General features: G+C 46.3%; 2 protein-coding genes and 1 long non-coding RNA gene across 16 annotated transcripts in view; 1 reads left to right on the top strand and 2 right to left on the bottom strand.

Moving 5' to 3' along the window:
* Nucleotides 1-12,751, bottom strand: part of RALGAPB (Ral GTPase activating protein non-catalytic subunit beta) — a 60,922-nt gene extending 48,171 nt beyond the window's left edge. For both annotated transcript variants that reach the window (XM_083873267.1, XM_083873266.1), the window contains exons 1-5: nt 12,664-12,751; nt 6,254-6,466; nt 5,328-5,530; nt 1,097-1,260; nt 370-556 (exon numbers count right to left, since the gene is read on the bottom strand). In XM_083873267.1, the coding sequence (XP_083729393.1) occupies nt 370-556; nt 1,097-1,260; nt 5,328-5,530; nt 6,254-6,436 (737 nt within the window). In that variant the 5' untranslated portion in view covers nt 6,437-6,466; nt 12,664-12,751. The remainder of the gene's footprint in view (nt 1-369; nt 557-1,096; nt 1,261-5,327; nt 5,531-6,253; nt 6,467-12,663) is intronic.
* A 1,928-nt stretch (nt 12,752-14,679) lies between these two features.
* NDRG3 (NDRG family member 3) overlaps nt 14,680-22,966 on the top strand; it is a 68,996-nt gene continuing 60,709 nt past the window's right edge. For 6 of the 13 annotated variants that reach the window (XM_083873004.1, XM_083873008.1, XM_083873009.1 and 3 more), the window contains exon 1: nt 22,330-22,461. The gene's annotated coding sequence lies outside the window, so the exon portion shown is untranslated. Of the gene's footprint in view, nt 14,705-22,329; nt 22,462-22,764; nt 22,900-22,966 lie in introns of those variants that run through there. The other 7 variants (XM_083873014.1, XM_083873016.1, XM_083873015.1 and 4 more) reach the window with 5 other exon arrangements.
* Nucleotides 16,096-22,208, bottom strand: LOC310915856. The gene is made up of 3 exons (XR_014591228.1): nt 22,116-22,208; nt 21,848-21,954; nt 16,096-18,940 (listed from the first exon to the last, which is right to left on the bottom strand). It is a non-coding gene; the product is annotated as an uncharacterized lncRNA (long non-coding RNA).

The raw sequence follows: 22,966 nt of genomic DNA on the forward strand, positions 1-22,966 counted from the left end.
CAGCAGCATGAGTATTAACAAGCACCTAATAATTTTGACGGTGACACGCACACATAATGCTACACTAATATCCTTGAATCACTCCTCAAAGCATATGATGAAGAGTCACAATCATGGAGACTAATACACACGCTGCAAAGTGTTAAATATCACAGAGGTGCTAAGCTTACAAAAGAATAGAGAGAATCCAACTCCGATATTCCCTTGCAGAACAAAGGAACACACAATACAAGGATACAGCAAGATCTCTCACTTTGTACTGCTTATCTACTTTTGGATTGCTGTGCATTCCACAAATAAGCAACTCCAAAATATGTATAATCATGATTATCCCCATACATGCATTTATTTTCATGGGATTTCTCTTACCTAGAAGTAAGGGCACAAATGACCTTGCTCCACTGTTCAACTACTGCAGGATGATGTCGCCAGTTAGCCACCATCTCTTTGGCAGTTTTCCAGTAAGGAGGTGTTGGAAAGCACCGCGTACAAGCGAGTAACCATACCTCAAACAGCACACCAATTAATTTTTCAGCCAGATTCTCGGCAATGCCACCTTACAGAAACCAAGCACACCTTCAGTTAGTGTTCCATCTATATAACTTCAAATATCTCTCCAAAGACGTTTTGGTTAAAGTGCATAAAAATTAAGCCTTCTTTTCATAATTTTTAAGAGTGATCCTTGATTGCTTCCTAGAGCCAATTAGCCTTTTTCCAAGATCAAGTATAACAGATAAAGTCCAGCCACATGTGTGTAATACGGGACAGTAGGAATCCACCAATCTTAGGAAATCTTCTATTACACTGTGTCTATATTGAAGTTTGGGATTTTTTTAATAGGTAAAACTGACAATATTATTTTGCACTAGGAAGGCTGAACAGCAAAACAAAGGGGTTTCAGTGAAACAAAGAGGGATGTATTACTCTGGAGTAAATGTTTTACTTTGGAGTAATGAACCAGAACTAGGAGTGAGCTATTGTGCTTTGGTAGCTCCTTAAGAGCTTTAAATGGGTTCCCCCTCCTGCTAGCAGCTGAATGTCAAGAAGAGCCAGAAGTTTTTTCAGTAATTGAACTAAATGGAAGACAAACATGAACCTTGCACAGTTGGAGCTGCTAGAAGAGTGTCATTGATCTGAAGAAGAAATAGTAACAAAACCTCCCAGGTTTCTCTTGCCATAATTGTTGACTCATGCGCCAGCTTCTGGACAGCTTTCAAAACCTGCAAGCATAGTCTGATCTGACTGGATCCCGGGTCTGGCCTGCAAGAGAAGAAAACAATGCTCAAGAAACAGAACTATGAACTGATGTATTCAGTAACATGAACTTTCAGCAATTACAAAAAGAAACAAGTATTACTGAGCGAGACTCAAGAAAATGAGCCAATATGCTTCTGTGCACCTCAAACTTGGTCTCTACGCATCCTAACTCTGCCTTAATGAGCACAAGATGCACCGTAACACTCTTCTCCATACGAGGCTCAATACGTAGAGCAAACACCAGAGCAAGCACAATCCATCATCTCAGATTTATCTTGGGCCAAACAATCACAATCCAGTTGAGACATCATTAATTACTACAAACATAATTCAGAAGTGGCAAAACTAGGAGAACATATTGTCAGCAAACTAACTTAAATTCTTCCTAGTTCTCCTTTTGTTTCCAAATCAACTCTTACCCCTTCTTCCTTTAGTCTGATGTTCCTATTTAATGACCCCCTTCTAGATCTTCTTCTGTTAGTAGTTAGGAGTAAGAAAGAAAGGAAACAGTTTCATATTTTTTAGGTTTTTCCTATAGTAATAATCAGATCCACATGGGCACTGCTGAGTCACTCAACACAAAGTTGTGCAGAAGCAGCAAAAATCAGCATCATCTCTTCCCATGAGTTAATTTGGACAAGGCAGAACAGCTACAAAACAGTAATGTGAGACATTCTGGACAGTATCTGAGAATGGTAAAAATCCTGAGGGAGCCTAAATTTTAAAGGGTGAAAGAGGAGATTACAAATTAGAGTATGCAGTATATGTAAGGCATACTTCAACCTGTGCATCATTTTGTCATCCCTCCTACCACCACTGAAGGAATGACAAAAAAAAATCATAAAAGTATTACCTTCCACTGGACTACTAAGTAGTATTATCAGATTCCTACCAAACATTTCCAGTGTGGTACAACCCACAAGTCATGCTGCATAGGAAGCACCTCAAGAATGTGCTGGTCTACTAGATACTATTAGCTTTTATCTTGACAGCATAAATCTTGTATTACAGCCCTGGAAAAAAGATTACAGAGACAAGATAATGTCTAATGCAAAACCACACACTACTAGTCATCATTCAGGACCTCAGTGGGTTGCTTGATGATAGTGCTAAACCACGACCCAGGGTCACTCAGTAGAACAACAAACTTTGGGACAAGTGAGTCCTGCCTTGCTTACAGCAGTATTTTTTTGCCTGAGCAGCAACAGAGCAGATTGTTTCAATTGAAAGATATCCTTAATCTACATAGGCTTGAAGCGTCCAAGGCTGCTTCAATACTTGTTTCCCTAATCATTTGGAGAAACTGTAAAAAAACAGGGCTTATATGCAAGCTAATGGGATACTTCTGCGCTAATCTTGTAAAGGCAACTTGAAGATTCCTGTCCATCTATGACTTCCTCTCGTCCACAAAGTTGACTCAGTGGCAAGTTCTGCTTGCACTATTTCTAGACTTTAAGGTGTCTAGATTTCTACAGATCATGGCCTTTTGGCCATACTCCTTCAGAAGTACTGTTCCTATGATTTCATATGAGGCATATGAAGTACTTTGGCAGTCACATGTTCCATGGTCTCTCAAGCCAATTCCAGACATTTCTGTTGCAGAGGACCTGGATATCTGTACCTCACTCTCCTGGAGAGGCAATTCAGGGGGAGAATTCTCGTATTTCTTTCCAACAGTGTTTGTAGCACTGAAACTTTATCTGACAGCAGTAACAACCACTACTACTTAAGTCATCTTCAAGACCTCTTGGATATTCTAGGGTATTTGCCAGAAATGGAAAGTCTGGGGGTTGCCTGGAGACTATTCAAGTATGTCAACAAAGTGTTTGTTTCTTCAGGATGGACAGAAGGCCAGTGTAGGAAGGAAGGAGGCAAACCCTCTCTCCCATCACTGCAGCAGATGGAGGAAAGGTAACTTGACTCACCTGGCCCTCATATTTTTATTTTTCAACACCACACTATTTCAAGGACTGTGCATGTAAACATTTGATTCAGCCGAGCAGTCAGACTAGAAGAATCTATATACCTGCTCTGTATGGGTGTACACAAACTCCTGAGATGCCATTTACACTGAAGTTCCCACTTCAGACTGCTGTATTTCACACCTCACCTATATGTCACCGTCTTGACCCTGAAGCCTTCACAACTCAGGGCCACCACTTTAAAGGCAGCCAAACAGCTACATCGTTTCCAGAGAACCAGGATGAGGAAGTAAGTTATTTTAATCACAACCTTGCATAGGACATAGGCTTATAATAAAGATTTAATATCTTCAACACAAGAACAGATTTTTCCATGAGACAGTTCAATATAGGTTGCTATAATAGCTCCTGGGTTAATTTTCTACATGAACCCATCAGCATCCTGCATCAATTGAGTAAACCCAGAAATTATTCTTCTCTTCCCCACTACAGACACCTAAGTCTGAATCTTTGCTTTTATTCAAGGTAGGTGCGCACAATTCATTTCTGCATTTCATTTGCAGTATAGAATTTTTTGTTCTTGCTGGAGCGAATACTGAACACAGCTCCCTGGAGGGCAAAACTTAAAAAGAGAGTAGGGACTTGAACATCAAGTGTTGACAGCAGCAGCCATGAAAAATCAGTGTTTAAGATACATCTCAGAGGCTCTTGAAAGAAAAACTACAGAACAGCTATACTACAGGGACAATGTTTAAAATAATGATTTTTTAGCCCTCCCTGTCTCTATGCGTTAATTATTTCATTCAACATCTATCACATGTAATCAATCAGCCTTCATCGAGGTCCAACAATGATTGTGGGAGAGAAGGGTGAAGTGGAAGCTTCATGCAAGCATGCAGTGGAAGCATGCAAGAAGCTGTACTACTGAGCTGCCTGCTACTAGGGCCAGCAAGGGATCACAGAAACAACTGTGAAAACAAGTTGGGATCACAGAAACAAGCAAGCAAGCTTGGGATTACAGAAACAACTATTTAATAGACTAGTGAAGAATTCCTTCTCCGCTGTGCCAAGGGAATAAGGGATCCCGGACAGCAGACTGTATTCTATTGAAGCCTAGAGGTAACCTCCTGCTGCACTCTAATCCAAAAGCATGCTTTCCTCAGACCTGTGTCATTGCCTTGACCATTCTTCAATGGGAATTAAATGCATTTTCACTACAAGTTAAGAGCAACAGCAGCTAAGAGTAGATGGTAGACTTCAAAGCAAAGAACTCTTCTGAATTTGCACAAGCACTTTATTCAAAGTCCTTTATAAACAAAGCCTTTAGTAAAGTGACCCAAGAGCAGCTGAGTACTTTGAAGGCTATCTCCAGTGATACATATTTAATACTGATAAATGCAGATGATCTGATACTTATGGACATATACTAAACATTGATCTGAAGTTAAGTACCTTTTCAGGAGGCACTATTATTTAATCTTATTCATCCAATCTATACATGCAACAACAGCAAATAAACTTGCCATAAACTATAAATAAGATATTGATGTTTGCACACTCTGACAACGTAGCTGTGTACAAGACCTAGAAACATGTCTATCCCAACAGCATCATCCAAGGATGTCAGGCAGGAAGCATTCTGCCATGGGGTTCTTCCAAAACTACCAGTGAAGGTCAGTCAGCATAACCATGTACATTTAACAGGCAGCAAGATGCAGGCACAGAGCAGTCACTTAGTGCAAGATCCTTCAGTATATCACAAACATGGTCAAATCTTGACTAACAAGGGCTGGGACTGCCATGATGTGCTCTTAGTTTATCTCAGTTTTACACAATGAGAAGCAGCACATGGTCACACAGTGATGCTCTTCTGCTTTTCCCCTTACTCTCCAGTCATCCAATAGGAACAAATCTTGAAGCTCTTGGGACAGTAAACATTCAAGTATATAAATCATCTATAATTCTAATTACTTAACCACAGCAGCAACAACTCAATTCAGTACTGCAAAATTACAAAAGATGCTTGGAGAAACACCTTCCTCCTAAGCTTGGAGCAATAGCAGTCTTCTTTTACTCAAGAGCCTTCATTTCTCATGAGTCTTCTGACATGTTACCTGCTGACTATAGCTTGGAATCCCTAACACTCACCTTGGTACAAAGAGATTTTGGAGATGTTTGAGAATGCATTGAACATAAAGGTTTGGTTCCTTAATAACAGGTAAAGGAATGGAGTCCTTAGGTAATACAAGAGCCATAATCCAATCTGTATACACATCCACACAGTATTTCACAGTATCGCCATCCAAAGGGAGGGTTAGTCCATAACAAACCACCTCCATAGTCCATTTTACCTAACAAACACAAAGCAAAAATTATTCAAAATAAATATTCGTAAGCAAGTACTGGTCAGAGCCCATTAATTCTAACTCAAAAAAAAAAAAAAAAAAAAAAAAAAAAAAAAAAAAAAAAAAAAAAAAAAAAAAACCAAAGAACCAGAAACAAAACAGTAGTTACATTGTATGGGCAATTCTGTTTAACATATCCTGCAAGAAAACACCAAACCATTAACTCATATATTATGATATTACGAAGAATACGAATAAATGGCAAATCACTCTCTAAATTCTGAATCTCTTAAATCTAAACTGTAAAGAGAACTCTTTGGAAAACACAAGAGCTGCTAGTGAAAGATTTTCAAATTCTAATATAAATACTTGTACTATACAAAGACTTTTTTTGGAGTCACATACTGTTACTTCAAAGCTGAAGGTAATTAGAAAGGCTTTGTGTTAAATGCTAAATTCCTTGGGTTTGAGGGTTTTTTTGGTTGGTTTTCTTTAACCTGAATTTCCTGGTATAGTAGCTCAGAAAAACATTTACTATCAAGTCACAAAGTACACTGTTGCTGTGATCTAGTTGCTAATAAAAACCCTATGGAGATTACGAAACTAAAAATGTAACACACTTCATAAAACTTGGGACAATAAAGAGAGGAAAAAAAAGAGGCTATAGAAAACCATAAGACTGTTGCTCTTGCATGAAGGAAACTATCATCTCCAAGGAAAGACACTTACTTCTTTGTCTGTTTTTAGTAAACTCTCGCTTCCAACAGATGATGTAATTAAAGCTTGTCCAAGAGGACGCACCACTGCATTTGCCACTTCTCTCCCCACATTCTCAGGATAGCTGTGAAGTACACTGGTATTCCCCTGATCATTTTGAATGACAAGATGCAAGGATCTCCACTCTGAGTACATAGTGCCTCTATGCTACAATCCAAACAACACCTAGGGAGCAAGGAAGAAAAAGAGACAATTAGTTAAAATGTCTGTGATATGAGTTAGCAAAACTGAAGCTGTGTATCACAATCCAGACCCTTGTAAATTCAGGATGCATATATCTATTTCATACATTTGACAATCCAGAAGATATTCCAAATGTTGTTCTTCAACCTTCGTATGTTTTTTACACAGACAAGCTTTAACATAGCTTGATTACAGAGATTACAGCAAGTTTCAGTTCAAGACTATTAGCCCATTTTAGATACTTAAGAGGTGACTTCACCTCACACTTCTGTTTGCACCATCTTTGCAGGAAAGATGCTCCCATTTACAAAACATCTTCAGGTAAGTAGAAAACAGTTCTACAAGTATTCTACTCATGAAGCAATAGCTACAATTCATCCCTTGTTCCCTTTTTCACCTCAACAGCAGTTAAAAAGAGATACCAGGAAACTACCAGGAAAACCTTAGTCATCTGAGAAGACAAAACTTCAGCCTCTTTTACATTCATAAAGTATTTCTACAGCAGGCACTACTCAAAACTGGTAGCTGAAAAATGAAATTGAGTAATAAGGAAGAGCGCCCTTTATTTGCAGTGAGTTCAAGACTGGCTGAACCTTTAGTGCATCACTAGCTTAAACTCAGCATCACTTTACAGTTTCATCATAGCACATACAGCTTCCAAATCTACAGCAGTGGGGTGCATTTCAAACTCTTGTAAAGTCAACACACACACAGAGTCACTCTGTAAAAATCCACATTTGTCCCACAGATTCCAGACAGAAAAGCTACTAGGAAATTTTCCAGGCAGTGCTCCCAGAACCAGACACAGTTCTCTTTTCAGTAACAATCCCAGCACAACTGCAGTTGTGCGTTTCCCCTCATTGCCATTTGAGATCAGGAAGCCAAGGTGACCATGAACTAACCAGGTTTTTGCAGTGATGGGAGCTTGGGCTGGGTATTTTGGCATTGTTGTGAAACCTTGATCAAAAGAGGTGATTAGAAGCAGCGGAAGTTAAGCGGCGCTCCCACAGTCCCTTTAGGCAGCAGCACCCTTCTGCACTAGCAGCACACACAACACCTCCGGTGCTGTATGGGGGCAGGGCTGTGAGCCAGGTCAGAACTCCCCATCCTGTGAATAGGTGGGGCGAGGCAGCACCAATCATGGGACTGCACCGGGGAGCTCAGAGACACCCACCACGCACAGCCAGTTTTGATCCACTTATCGAACATATCCAGAGATCTGATCTAACTCAGATGAGAAACATCTGTGCCAACACAACAGAGCAGTGAGGACCCAGGGCCAGAGGGGTGTCAGGAACATCCCTCTGACAGCAGAATGCTTTATACAGATTCGCAACAACATTCAACTGCTGCTCGAGCGGGTGGTACCACAGCAGCCCGAGCCACCAGAACTGGGACTGCACCATCTCCCTTCTCCTCCTCTCCCATCAAAATCAGCAGTCTTTTATCCATTATCTGAGCCATGAAAAAAGAAAACAGGGCTGGCACAGGAAAAAAGCAAGGCGTGTTCAAGAGACACAGCTCAGAGCAGCTCAAGCTGTCACTGATGGCACTCCAAGATCCATTTGCCAACTACACTTACCTGGCACAATCTGGAAACCAGTTATACAGGGAATATTTTGAACGCTTCCCGTAGACATTTGTTGGCCCAAAACTAAACAAGATGGCCAGGTCTGGAAATACACTTTCCTAGGGAAAAGCCTATTTGAACAAGTCTGCCTAGTTAGCTGACTCCCCAATGTTTAAACCCAAAAACTATGCAAAAAGCCTGATGATTCCCTTTAAGGGAGACAGACTTGTCTTCCTACTACATCCTTCCCAGTTTGAGGCAGCAATCACATGTGCTTCTCTCATAGTGAGTTAACCAGAACAGAAGCATCCTTCAGGCACCTTCCCTCCTCTGGGGGCTGAGGCGGGGGGTATGCTCATGTCACCGTGGTCAAAACCGTTAGGCTCAGAGAAAAATGGAAATTCCACGACACAGAAAAGTCACACACATACACGCACACAAACCTCCCAAAATCAAACCAAACACCCAAAGAAAAAACCCACCCAAAACCAAAATGCCAAACAACACCCACAAAATCTCAATCCACAGTAATGGCTTTGATCACTGCTTAGCTTCACTATCTACATTTCCATACTGGTATATTTTCCTTTCATATCCTATAGCCACAAAGATGCTCCATCTCCTCCTTTCTCTACCACCTGAACACCATCTTAGTCTCCATCGTGTGTTCAGAGTAGAAGGGTCAGAAGTGATATATAGCCCCTACAGTGCTTCTATCAGCACATTGCCTCCATCCCCAGAGCAGAGTCCCTACTCTCTATCCCACAAGCCACTTGAATTGGAAATGGCTGCAATCTGTTAGGATTGGAGTATTGCTAAATCTATCTGTATGCAGCTTCTTCTAACTGGACATGAATTTAAAAAGGCTGGAGTCTCCACACAATGACATCCAAGACAATGTTCCTGACAGATTTCACACACTGACAGCTTCCTAACTTGCTTCAGACAAAGAGCACCTAATGCTGTGCAGCAGCAGGACTCCCTCCCTTCCAAGATGTTCTACTTATCAGTAACTACTGAAACAGCAACAGCAAACTGAAGACCAAAAAACCAACTGTCGCATCACATCTGATTTTTACTTCTGTTTCTGCAATGCTTTTGTATTTCAGCTTCAATAAAGCACCTTCACTGGCCCAACTAACATCTCCCAACTTTCCTGAAGATGCATAGTCCCACTTCACATACACATACATCTTATTGGGGTTCAAATAACTAAGGACTCTCAGAACGCTGATTAACAGGAAGGCTAAGAAGAACAATAAATAAACCCCTGTTGTTCACCAAGCAGTTTTAGACATGCTTGTATGCTGTATGTTCACTGTATGTTCCCGGAGGCTGGACTAAATAAAACATCCTCACACTCTCACAGACAGACCTGGAAAGAAATCGCTAGCATTAGAAGTAGCAAAACAAAGGAGACATTCATTTACTATGAAACTGAGCATGAATTCCAACATTCCCTAGTGTAGTAACTAATCTGGATTTTAATGTATTTCCTCCCAGTCTGCTTCACTTTAGGAACTTCAGCAGTTACCACCATATAAACCACTGAAACTGGATGTCTCAGCATTGCAGACCCTAGATCCTCAGTTCTCAAACACTGCAGAAGCCAGTGAGCACAAAAGAACAGTGAGTCCATAAAACAAAAATTAAAGTTCTACTTCCAGTTCCCAAAGACTTAATATGAACAGTTGCAGCTAAAATATTTAAACTCCTGGATCACTAAAGTTAGACAGTGAGAACTAAACAGAGCCACATTCTGCAGTTACTATGAAGGAATGTGCAGAAGGTCCGAGCCTGAAGCTCAGGTGTTTGGAGCATGTGCAGAGGAGAGGTCAGGCAATCAATACCCATGTACAGAGCAGTTCCTCAGAAAACATGCACTGAGGGAGGGAAGTGCTGGGGGCAAACGTGAACATTTAGTGTTTTGTGTTAGCAGCTTCAGATGTAAATTGAAAGATTTTCCTACAATGCAAAAGAACTTCAAGCACGAAGACAAGCTGTTCCAAAAAATTCTTCTTGGCTTTTATTAGAACCAAAAAAGCAGAGCACACACAATGGTTAGCAGTACAAGAGATGCAAAGACCATCAGCAGAGATATGCTCAAATGTGGAGGCCCCTGAGCCTGTGCCAGGGAAACTTCTAGGCCGATGCCTTGGAAGGATCTACCACAGGCTTCAGGAAAGCCTCATAGCTTAGAGTGAGCAAAAAGGCTTCCCCCATGGTGCTCTACAGCATGTTAATTTACCTCAGTTTGGCTCTTCCCATTGGCCCATGGGTCTTGCCCACCTCTGTAGTTCATATATGGCCCTGGTTCTCAAGACTTCTCCTTTCCCTGTTTCCCTATTGGTTGTGATTACTGATGCTCTGTCCTTATGTCCCCCTTAGGTCACTGCCCTTTGCCCTGCCCTTGTACTGCCCCTTGCCCTCAGACCATGGAGTTCCTGACCCCATACTTAACCCTGGGCACAACTTTGATCTTGGTCTTTCTGTCCCTAAAACTCTTCAGTGTGTGTCTGCAAAATAAACTTTGTTGAACTTTATACAGGAGACCCTTCCTGCCTTTCTTCACTGAGCTAGCTGTGGTGTGTGTGTGGACCTGAGTGCCTTGCCTGTGTGCCCACCTGAGCAGCTTCTCCAGAAGAGATGCTTTTCAGGGAGAGGTAGCAGCAACCACCATCCATCTCCATGCTGCTAGGCTCAAAGAAGGCTGAAGGTCTAATTGAGCCTAAACCAGAGAAGCAGCCATAAAAAAAAGTCTAGATCAAAGTTCTGGGATATCAGATATGCTTTTTAAGTACTTCCCAGAAAAAAAGACAGCCTTCTCGTTTAACATGACCTCTGCTACCTAATGGTAGTAACATCTGCTCTCTAAGAGGAAACAATTCTTATCAGAAAGCCATCCTGCCACAACTCACCTTCCCCCAAAGCACAAAACAGACATTTATGCGCAGTTTTTCCCAGTTCTGTGACATTCTGAGCATGAACAGCTGCTATATGCCCATCTGTCCCACTGCCCTCCAATTTCATGTTGGAGAAAAAAAAGTTAGATCTAGCTGAGACTAACTGCACCTCTGGTATAAAGTCTATCAGGCCTGAGGAAGCAAAGCCCTCCTGGTAGCTCACCTCTGGAGCCATCTAACAGATCAGCTCGGCCTAAGGCATGCACTGTGTGTAAAGGCCAACAGCCAGAGCAGAGAGCAGCCAAAAAATAAAAATGGCAAGAATCAAATAGAAGACTTATCTGAGAGAAAGACCAGCAGAAAGTTGGTATTTTAAGTATTTTGTTAAAGAATAAAAAAGTATGCATGTCAGGGTTACTATTGAAATTTTTAAGTCTATATTCAAGGCAAGAAGAGATAAGGCACACAAAACCCAAGGAACTTCTATCATCCTTTCCCAAGCCATTCAGCCACAGCACTATTAAGGATCAGAGAAAACAAATTTGTCAGATTTTATTGCATTACTGTAGAAGTTAACACATGAATGCGCAACAGGGAAGGTTGGTTCTCAAACATAATGTACCATGTAAGCCATAGGACTCCAGTCTCACTACCTCCAGCACTCCCAGTTCGTGGATCCTATCCTCACCTTAGTTCCCAGGAACACTGCTGGATACAGCCTGGCCAAAGCATGAGGCAGGGCACCTGCTATAGAGAAGGCCACTGCCTAGAAATTGCATACTGTTACAGCTGTAGATGAGTAGAGCCATAGGAAAGCAAAAACATCAGTCAGTTTTGTATGTTTTGGCTATTATTCTGCTTTCAAGCATCATTACTCAGACATCAGTACTACTCTGCTTCTCACTATCACTCTTATTTTTAACAGCAGGTTTGAGGAAATTATCTTCCAGACAGGTCACCTCAGAATTTAGTAAGTTTTCAAACTCCTCATTTGTGCCAAAAACTATTTAATAAACTTGACCACGAAAGAGTGCCCTCGACTGAGAAATTTTTTTACTAAACAGTTTATTTTACACTGGTACTTATTCGTCACTTCGGTTTCTCGTAAAGGCTCCAAACTGTTTAAGCAGGAAGGACCCTCTTGCAGGCACAGCCCCCTTATTCCGAAGAGAAGCCTCGTTGCAATCCACTGTTTGCCAATAAATAGGATCTACTACCATTGTGCCGGGAGACCAAATGAGACAGGGAAAGCAGAATCCGGAGAGCCCGGGAGGCACTAATGGGCTGTAGTTCGGACTCTGAAGGCAAACAGCGACACAAACTTTTCCCTCCCTCAGGCCCAGCTCCCGCTCGCAGGATCCACACGGGAAAAAGAGCGCGGATACCACCTCACGCTCCTCCCAGGGACCCGAAACGCGGCTCGACCCCGCGGCCGGAGGAAGAGCCGAGAGGGGTCCTAGGCCGCGGGGGTTCATCGAGAGTCGCTCCCGCCCGCCCTGCGGTGGCTCCGCGGCACGAGCCCGGCGCGAGGCGCTGGGGGAGCCCCGGGGACGGGCTGGCCCGCCGCCCGCCCCGCTAGGGCCCCGCCGCGGCAGCGCAGAGGTCAGCGCGGCGGAGGCTCCGGGCGGCGCCCGCACCACAGGCCCCGCGGGCGGCGAAGCCGGCCGAGTTCGACAACGCCGTGGCGGGAAGCCTCGCCGTCTTACCTGCGCCGAGAGCCCGGCAGACATGTCGGGGCGCGCCGCTCCCTCAGGCCGCCGGCGCCACGGGGCCGCGGCCACACGGGACCGGGAGCGCCGCTCGTTGCGCTCGGCCCGCACCCGCTTCCGGCAGCGCCACAAAGCGCACGGCGGAGCCGAGCCCTGCACATGCGCGAGCAAGCTACGCTAAGACTCCCCACGCCTGCACGCAACCCCAGTGCCGGCGGCACCGAATAAGTCTCAGGGACATGCTATGCGCATGCGTGGAGCGGCCGCTGCCGTGCCTGGCGCCGCTGTGGTGCTTTTACTCTTAAAGGGGCCGCAGCCCGGGCTGCCCGCGAATCCGGGAGGCTCCGCCATCTCACCGTTTCCCGGACGTTGCATCCGGGCCTGGGGAGGGCCTGTGCGGCTCACCGCCCCCGAGCCCTCGGGTGCGAGGAGTTGCTGCCAGGCCCGTCCAGCTCGAGCACCATAGGCAGCGACAGGGAGCCGCCGGTGCCGTTCCGCTAGCCTGCCTCCGGCTCCTCTTCCACTGCCACCGCGGGTCTGCAGGACGCTGCTGTCCGGTCCGGCCTTGCCCTACCCTCAGGCCCCGCTTCTGCTGTGCCCTGGCAGCTGCAGCCCAACCCGGCTGTGGCTAGGAAGGGACAGCGACAGCACCAGCTCTGTTTCCCCAGGCCGTGTCTCGCCCTTCCCGCGATCTTAATTTCCATACCGCTTTCATTTGCTGCTCCCCTAGCCCATAGTATTGATTAGTCTGCAGGTGTTGATAGTACTTAGCTACAGCGACCTGGGTTACCTGGGTTCAAACAGTGTGGGCAACATGTGAGGGGGGATTCTGCCCCTCTGCCCACTCAGGTGAGACCCCACCTGCAGAGCTGCCTGCAGCCCTGGGGACCCAGCATAAGAAGGATGTGGAGCTGTTGGACCAAGTCCAGAAGTCACCACTGGAGATGGTCCCAGGGCTGCAGCCCCTCTGCTCTCGAGCCAGGCTGGGAGAACTGAGGGTGTTCACCTGGAGGAGAGAAGGCTCCAGAGAGACCGTAGAGCCCCTTCCAGTGCCTAAAGGGCCTCCAGGAAAGCTGGAGAGATTTGGGACAAGGGATGGAGGGACAGGACAAGGTGGAATGGCTTCCCACTGCCAAAGGGCAGGGTTAGAATAGATTTCTTTAGTATTTCGTTATTTTGTGAGGGTAGTAAAACACAATTTTCTCCGAGAAGCTGTGGCAGCCCATCCCTGGATGGGCCATCCCTGGAAATGTTCAGTGCCAAGTTGGACGGGGTTTGAAGCAATCTTGTCTAGTGGACAGTGCTTCTTGCAGGGGGCTTGGAATAGATGGCCTTTAAAATCTCCTTTCCAACTACTCTCTGATTCTGTGAAACACACCAGTGGAAAAGGCTGCACAGGGCACTCTGCAGGGTGCCTTGCTTCACAGCCCAGCACTGTTTAGGGATGATGTGAGGGTCCAGTGTCCTGAGAGCCTCTGGAAATGGGCCATTTTACCTCAGTCCCTGCTGCAGCTGGGGAGTGAGACACCATCTGCCTGCCTGTATCACCCCTGGGGACATGCTGTGTTCACCTCTCTGCAGTGTTCTCTGCTTTCTGCAAACACTCCAGTAGGTGCACTGCTGGGAAAGTCAGCCCAGTCTCAATTCCTTGTGGGCTACTCCACAGAAGCCAGGTTTCCAGGTCCTTTCTTCAGCACTTGCCTGCACTGTTTCTTGTTCAGTGCAGCACTAAGATGTTAACCTAAACAACCAGGAGCCTGCAAAGCAATTTTTAACCCCTTGTATTGCCATCCATTGAAGGAACGCCATATATCACAGTTGTGATAGGTTAACACAGTTTGGTTTTTGGTTAATGGAATATTGCCCTGCCAGGACCTTGTACTTTGTTTTAGAAAGGACAGGGACCTATCAGGGGCCAGATCTTTCTATCGTCATGTGGTTTGACCACTGAGAGAGTTGAAGGCGACCTTTGGTAATAGCCGTATAAAGCTGAGTGTGCCCAAGCCAACCTCCTTTTTACTTCTGGCCAGAGGAGAAGGTAAGACAGCTCTGAGGGGCGGCCCAGGCTGGTCAGGCCCTGCTGCTCCCCCCCCTGTGATGGGGAGCCAGTCCGGGTCTGGCCACGTTTCTGGGCCCCCCATCGGCTGCTGGGGGGCAGGGGGGCAGTGATGGAGGCTGCAGCTTAACATCTAGTGAACTTTTAAAGCTTACCCCTGAGCCGGCCAGGGAAGATGTTCCCTTTTCCCCTCCCCGCCCCCATGAGACTGGGGGTGGGCAGGAGGCCTCCCTGTGATCCTGGCTGCTGAGATCCCTGACTGCCTGAGCTGCTCCGATCTCTCCAGGTGAGTTTCTCCCCCTCCTCCCCCAGTGGTGGGGCCTTGAAGTCTGATGCAGCTGGGAAAAAAGAAGACTTGGGCAAATTTACTCTTTCTTGGCAGAGATGAAATTTCCAAAGCTCTAACTTTTTCCTTAGTGAGAGAGATATGGCCAAATTGAAGACATGTAAAGGGACAATATGGACATCTCAAAGTCAGTAAAGGAAGAGTAACTTCTTAGGTGGAAAAGATGAGAAGTTGCTTTGGTTCCAGGCTGAAAAATCTTCTGTGAGTTGTGGTAACAGACCTGTGATATGAATACTGAATTAGAAGTTGTGATTTTGGTGGTCCCATGAAACGTTTGAACAGAGAGAGATGAGAAGATGAGAAGAAGCCCCCTGAGCCAGGAAAAGAAGTGAGAAGACATCTCTGTTCCCTGAGTTGAAGAATCCTTTGCCTTTGAAGTTGCCTATCTTTAAAAAGTGCCACCCCAATATATATATATATATATATATATATATATATATATATATATATATATATATATATATGCGCGTGAGTCTACAACCCATACGTGTGGTCTCAGTAAAGGCTATGTAATAGGAGAGGTTCCACAACTGCAGAAGTTTCTTGGGCAGACTGCTTTTGTGTGAGTTAGAAGCCACAAACAGACTCTTTCTCTTGTGGAAAGTTACTAAACAGTAAGAGAGACTTCTCTCTCTCAAAGACTGAATGAAAGACTGTTTTATAAGTGGTACTGACCTGGAGTTCTGAGTTTTGCCTCTTTACATTGTTTATAGAAAATGAACAATTTGTGGTGGGAGAAAGGGTTGGTTTAGAAATTTCATTTGTGTTTTTTTCTTTTCTTATTTTCTTCTTAGTGTGTGTTAATAAGAGCTATCTGTTTATCTTAAGCTGGGGCTTGTTTTGCCTTTTTCTCCCAAAATTCTATTTACCAGTTGGCAAACAAAATTTGGCAAGCATTAAACCATCACATAAATGCTGCCAAAACCTGGGACTCAGATAACCAAACAACTACTAAACAAGTAAGCACTTACTGATGGAAAGGCATGGATTTGTAATGGAAAAAGGAATCTGATGTCTCTTTTCTAGGCTGAAAGAGAGGAAGCTACTCCTATTTTCACACAGAGTCAGTGTTCCCAGCTGCTGTGCCTGAAGCAGGGTCTAGCTTAGCAGAAAGGGAGTTTTGCTGAAAAGGAGCAGAAGTACCTTTTGTGTTTAGCTGCTGGAGAGGCGTATGGTTCCTTCAAACACGGTCTGTATCCCTCAACTAAAACCAGCCAGCCTATACAAAGAGTTCTCTGCCTTGAAAACACTGAGCAGCCAGCCTCAGCCTGACCCTATTTGTACTGTGAGCTGCACTGCCCCATAAGCATCCTCAGAAAAATGGTCAGCATGACAGATGTCATGTGGTGTGTGGTGTGTTTGGTGTTTTCAACATGCCAATGAAACAAGAAGAGTGCTCCTTTCAACTCTCCTGCTTCCATGAAAGCTGCGAAAAGACACAGACACCATGCAGGGAGCTTTCTGGATGGAGTAGCACACTGCTCCACATCCTGGCTGTGACTGAAGATGAGGAGTCATCACCTGTGTAGACTGGATAGATGCTGGACAAATAGAGCCAGCAGGAGAGGTCCATCACAGCAAAGCAGAGCTACAGACAGCCCCTGCAGGAGTACAGGCTCCAGCCAGGAGCTGCTGTGGCTACTTTGCTCTCTGCATGAAATTGGAAAGGCATGGAAAATCTACCTCACTGGCCCAGTAGGTCTGAACAAACCTGGTGAAGCCTGGGGATGCAGGGATGGCATAGTTATGCTTGTACCCCACTGTTCCCATGACTACTGCAACAGAAGGCAGAGGCCTCTGCTCAGGACCAGCCCCAGGTCACTGCCTGTCACCTGATCCCTACTGGCCCTTAGTGGTTCTCGGTGGAAACAAGCCATCCATCAACTAGGACAGCCCTCAACAATCAAATGAGTCTCCTGTGGGAAAATAAATGGAATAGGCTCACTTCACCATGCACTGAAGCAGCGTATTTGTTGCATGCTTCTTTCTGTGGTCTCAGAAGAACTGTCAGAGAGGAAAAGGTTAGATTTTAAACTCCTTGCAGAATCAGACCAATCTTAGCAGCCTTCCAGCTCTGTTACATGCTTTGATCGGGACTCAGTTTTGTCAAAGCTGTATCTCTGGCAGATACTCTCTCCTCAGAGAGGGCTGAAGGCAAATATGTAACGATGTTCCAACATCTCTCATTGCATCAAAAACCAAGTGTTTTGGAAAATCTGACTTGGATTAGTTAGAAGAGAATCTGGTGGCAACAGACTGAATTCTAGCGGTTATTTCCCAAATTCAACTTTCCTCTGAATACAAACATTGTTTAGCTGCACTAAATGAGCACTTTATCACTTTGAAGTGAACAATTGATTTTTCTATAAATCTTGAAAAATAATTCATTTAATTAAAATACAATATTGTTTCAATACTGTCATAGTATTTTGAACTACAGACCTGAATGGAGGGAATAGTTGCTTCATTGCTACTGATCTCCTAGATCAACTCCTGTGAACTGTAGATTTTGACAAGAATGAATGTTCAGTCAAGCTTTGTGAAGGATTTAGGCTGATGTGGAGATGCAGTGTCTTCGGGAACCTCTTCCCACTTTGCCTCAGCCAACCCTGACACCAACCACAGGAAAGATACAGCTCTGTGTGCTGGCACACTTCACTGATCCTGTAGGTTCTTTGTCCTGCACAGCATGAACAACGACGAAGGAAAAAAGGGAGGACTCTGTCAAGGGTACAACCACTGGAATTTATTAGTGCCCTGCAAGGAACAACCTCACCTCCAAGGAGTCTGCTTCACCAGAGCACGGATCACCCTGGTGCAACAGCTTAAGTATGGGGGAGGAGAGAGGAGAAGGGTTGAGCATGGGACCAGTCAGGGACAGTTAGGGAGTGGCTCTGCAACTGAAGGACAACCAAAGGAACCAATCAGGGAGGGGAAGGAGGAAACAGCTGGGATCCTGCCCAATCACTCGATGACCTCACTGGAACTTTCCAGACTCAGGGTGAGGCCTCAAAGTGACAGACAGGACCTGCGGGTTATGTAACACATTGACATAAAATGGTAACTTGGGAGAAAACATGGGGGAAGAACTTAGGGGGATACATAGAACAATACAATTGTTAACATACATATAACAATATGAGAACAAACCATGAATACATACATGAAACTGATAAAACTAAAAACACACCACTACAGGCTGACATGAGAACTTTTGCAGCTAGATCTTGCTTGTTCAGAAACAAACAAAAACCTGTGCTCTCCTGATGTTAATAAGGGCAGTAGAACGGAACAGCATTTACTCTTATCAAAGGCAGTGGAGCACAATAGCGCACTTGGCTCGACTGAATGACTAAAAGCATTTAGGAATCCCAGCCCAAACTGCCTGTACAGCCAGAAAGCCATCTGCTTCCCAGTCCTCACCCATGTCCATATGGTGGTTATTGCTACACTGGATGCTCAGCACCTCAGTGTATTGTTCTGCATGTCGTTGCCAACAGCATCACTTTTCTTCTGAGGTGGCCATCAGCTGGCCTGAAGGCCTCACAATTATAATTAATCTCCTTTTTATAACTGAAAGGTAACTAATTATATAAGTACCTTGATTATATAACTTGACCAGTGTGGACTGTTGGAGAGAGGCCTAGGCCGTTGGGGGTGCGAGCAGCCATTGGCTGGTTGGCCAGGTGGCAACTGGTTCAGCCAATAGAGGTTGACCACACAGACCTTCAGATCCATAAAAGGAGAAGAGGACTCAGTAAAAGTTGGCTGTTGTGCATGAACCTGATGTATGTCACTCATCTGTCTCCCAAACTGCAACATTCTTCAGTGTCTTCCTGGAGAAAAATAGAAACTAACACTTTCTGGGAGAACTGCAGAAAAAAAAGACACAGGTCAGTCAAAAACACATGGGGAGGTGGTGGTGTTAGTTAGGGCAAATGCTGCTGCCTTTTGTAGGGTCCTGGACTGCTGTTACGCAGCATGGGCATGGATGAAATAATCATGGAATTACTACAGAATCCTTAAGGCTGGAAAAGCCCTCTGACACCAGCAAGTCCAGTCATTAACTCAGCACCTAGCCTGGACTGTCACTGAAAAATTGTGTGTTCCTGTCGAGGAATCCATTCAGTGCATCAGCTGGCAGTACAGCTGCAGTGACAGCTGCAAACTGAGCTCCCTGAAGGAAGACTGGGAAATGCTGACCCTGTGCATAACAAAGGGCACTGGACCTGTGGCCCAGACAGGTGCTCAGACACTGCAAGAGCTGAGGGCTAGGGAAGAAGAACTGAGACTTGCACAAGCTTGGACTGTGAAGGGATAAAACCCAGGAGTCTTTCGTTGGGGCTGCTCCTTGGAGGCACCAGCTCAAGCTGTTCCTGTGTTACTGTGCCAGGAATAAAAGGCTTTATGGAACAAGACATCTGAGACTCCCATGGGAAGCCCAGGGGTTGAACTGGTGAGGAAAGCTGGTCTGCCTGTGAGAGTGGGGCATGCAGGGAGTCAAGCAGGGCACTCCTAGGCTCACTGGAGCTGCTGCTGCAAAGGAGGTCCCAGCAGTTAAAGTCGCTGGTGGTGGAAGAGTGACTGCCAGAGTCTTGGAAATGGCCAGGCTGGGAACTTTCCTTAACACTTAACTCCCACATCCACACACACTTTTTGAATACTTCCAGGAGTGGTGACTCCAGCACTGCCCTTGGCAGCCTGTTGCAATGCCTACTACCCTTTTAGTGAAGAAATTTTCTTTGATATCCAATTTAATCCTCCCTGCTAGAAACTTGGGGCCATTTTTTCTTACCTGTCAGTTGTTGCTGGAGAGAAGAGCCTGGCTCCACCCTCCTGTCAGGGAGTTGCAGAGTCTCACTCGAGCCTCCTTTTCTCCAAGCTGACCCCCTCCAATTCCCTCAGCCACTCCTCAGGATCTTGTGCTGCAAACCCTTTTTCAGCTGTGTTGCCCTTCTCTGGATATGCTCCAGCACCTAATCCATGTGGACAACAGCAAGGACTGTGAGGACCAGCCACACCAGAGAGCCTAAAATGAGCTTCCTGGGCGGGAGAGCCAGTGCAATGATTTACAGTCTTGTGGCAGGAATTTCCGCTCTTTCTACCACTGTTCAACAGCTCATCTAATTTACATAATCTCTAAAAATGTAAGCAGAATTATTGTCACTTCTGCTTATAGTGCCTGCACAAGTCTACAGTTACCCCTCTTCCTTCCTCTCTAGCTCTTGGCAGCCTAGGCAAGCTCAAAGGTATTATGAAGAGCTGGAATTATGCTTGGTCTTGTGCAAGAAGGGGCAGACAGTACTTCGCATGTTTCTCTTTAATGGCTTTTGTATGAAAAAGTATCTATATGAAACGAAAGTTAAAAAGATGTAATTAAAAAATTAATTGTTCAATTAGAATAAGGTTGGTGGGGTGTAATACACATTATAGGGGTATGCCCAAGGGACAAGCTACTTAAAAGCCAAGATCTATCCAGAGCCAAGCTGAGAAAGCTCAGCTGGAGACAGGCACTTTCCTGTAAGTGAGGCAGGGAGGATGGGACTGGGCTGAGCAGGAACGGGACTTTGTGAGAGTGGGGTGGTGCTCCCAGGTGAGGCTGGTCTGTGTTATGTGGGCTCTTTGGTCGGAGACAGAAACAACAAGATTCACCAAGGGTCATCAACAAACAATGTGTTTTAGTGTTCAGATCCCTCTCATACAAGGGGTTCAAACTTTTTGAGCTTGGACAGCTAATTGGCCAAGGTCTTGACACCACCCAGCTCTTTAGCCAGTGATATGTCTGCATTCTGGATTGAACATGATTAGCTGAGGTCCCTGTTTGAGTTCATATCTATCATTGCTCACCCAAAGACTTGTTCTATTTCTTTTCTAGAATGAGCCAAGCTAGCCAAATTAAGTTTATGTAATGACTGACAGACTTATTGTGAACTACTGGCAGACTGGCTATTCTGTGACAGGTCAGGCCTCTATGGGTACGCTCAGGTCCACTTTTGGGGCCATCCAGACAGCATGTTCAGGGGCTGGCTTGTACCTAGTGATTACTTACTGCACACTTCTCAAGGGGGATCTCAAAGAAGATCCTGGTCTTCATAGGGAGGCACAGTCAGTACAGCTGGTGTGGTCTGCCTGAACTGCTGTTTGCTCCAAGACTTGTTCGAGGGCACCAGGAGGAAGTGGTATATAAGGGGAGTCTGCCAATTCCAGGTGTGAGGACTTCTGGGAGGACTTTTGAAGTCCATGGTGCAGTAATAGACCTTAGTGGCCCTGACCGCCTAAGGCTTCCACCCACCCAGATGACATATTCAGTGCTCTTTCTTTTTTAATTATAGAATCATTAAATCTGGAAAATCCATCTTAGGCCATCATTAACCCAGCACCACTGTGTTCACTAAACCATGTCCCCAGGTGCCACATCCACATGCCTTTTGAACTCTTCTAATGGCAGTGACACCGCCACTGTCCTGGGCAGCAGGTTCCAATGTCTGACCACTCTTTCAGTAAGAAATTTTCCCCGGTATCCAATCTGAGCTTCTCGTGGCACAACTTGAAGCCATTTCTTCTCAACCTGTCACTTGTTCCCTGGGAGATGAGCCTGATTCCCATCTCGGTCTACTGGGAACACGCTCGGGAATGATTTTTCTACACACACCTCAGTTCTATCTCGCCAACTCTATAGCTATTCAGTCTTTACTTATTGAAGACCCGAGGTAAAGGCATTTCGCAGGACCACAAGGTGGCACCAGAAATCAGGGCACGGGTTAGGCTTGGGGAAATACCTTGATCATCCCAAGTGTTTAGGGTAAGGCCCTACCAAGGGTAAGGCGAGAGGCTCTGGGGACGCCACACTACTCCGGGAAGCGAGTGTTTCCACATGGAGACGTTCCTAGAGAAGGGGAAAGGCAGGATGAGGTGGAGGTAGCAGGCGCACTCCGCGGAGCGCTGCCCGAGACGCCAGACAGGCAGCAAGCTTGCTGTGGGACGGGTTTGGCTGCAGCCCCTGAGCGGAGAGGGAGGGACAGTCGTGCTCAGAGAAGGTCACCCTACCAAGCCACGCCAACACTGCCGCTGTCTCGAGCCCCGGCACCACGACTCCGCCCCAGCCCTGCCCCGGCACCACAACTCTGCCCCGGCACCACAACTCCGCCCCAGCCCTGCCCCGGCACCACAACTCCGCCCGCGGACCCCTGACGGCCGGGGCGGGGCCCGGCGGGCGCCCACACCAAGGCGACGCCATCTGGTGGCGAGAGGGGGAGGCAGAGAGAGGTACCGCCCGAGGGCGGCGGGGTGCGGCGCCATGTTGTTTGTAGTCTCGACCCCGCGCAGAGGCGGTCCCTGCGCAGCCGCAAAGCGCTCCATGCCGCAGGCGGAGTGCGGAGGTACAGCGGTCCAGGTAAGTCGTAGGCCGGCCCCGCCGGGATCCCTCCCCCGCCCCCGGGACCCCCTGCCCCCCCTGCCCCCCCGCCCTCCGCGGGACCTCGCGGAACCGTCGCGGCTCCGGGACGTGCGGCTGTCCCTGGGCAGCAGATGTCACGCAGCAACGCCAGGTGGGCCGGAGTAAATGGCAGCCGCGCCCGCGGGTGCCGTGTGTCCCTCTGCGTCCCGGAGGGGGTGATTTCACTGCGAGCGGGGTCGGTGCCGCCGCCTTCGCCCGCCTAGACGCGCCACTGAGGGGGGGCTCAGCGCAGCCCCGCTCCACTGTGAGGCACCGGCCGAGAGACCCGGTCCCCCCGCTGGGAGTGGGAAATGATTCTCGTCACACCGGGCTGCGCTGGGAATGGGGGAAACGCCTCGGAAGTGCCCGAGGTTATTGCGGTGATGTTTTTTTCATGTAAATAACACACGGGAGTGCATCGGGTGTTCTGCTTTCTCTCATTTATAGCTTTTCTTTCTGGTAT

This window comes from Zosterops lateralis (assembly GCF_965231275.1).
Source record: "Zosterops lateralis genome assembly, chromosome: 16".
In the NCBI taxonomy this organism is placed as follows: domain Eukaryota; kingdom Metazoa; phylum Chordata; class Aves; order Passeriformes; family Zosteropidae; genus Zosterops; species Zosterops lateralis.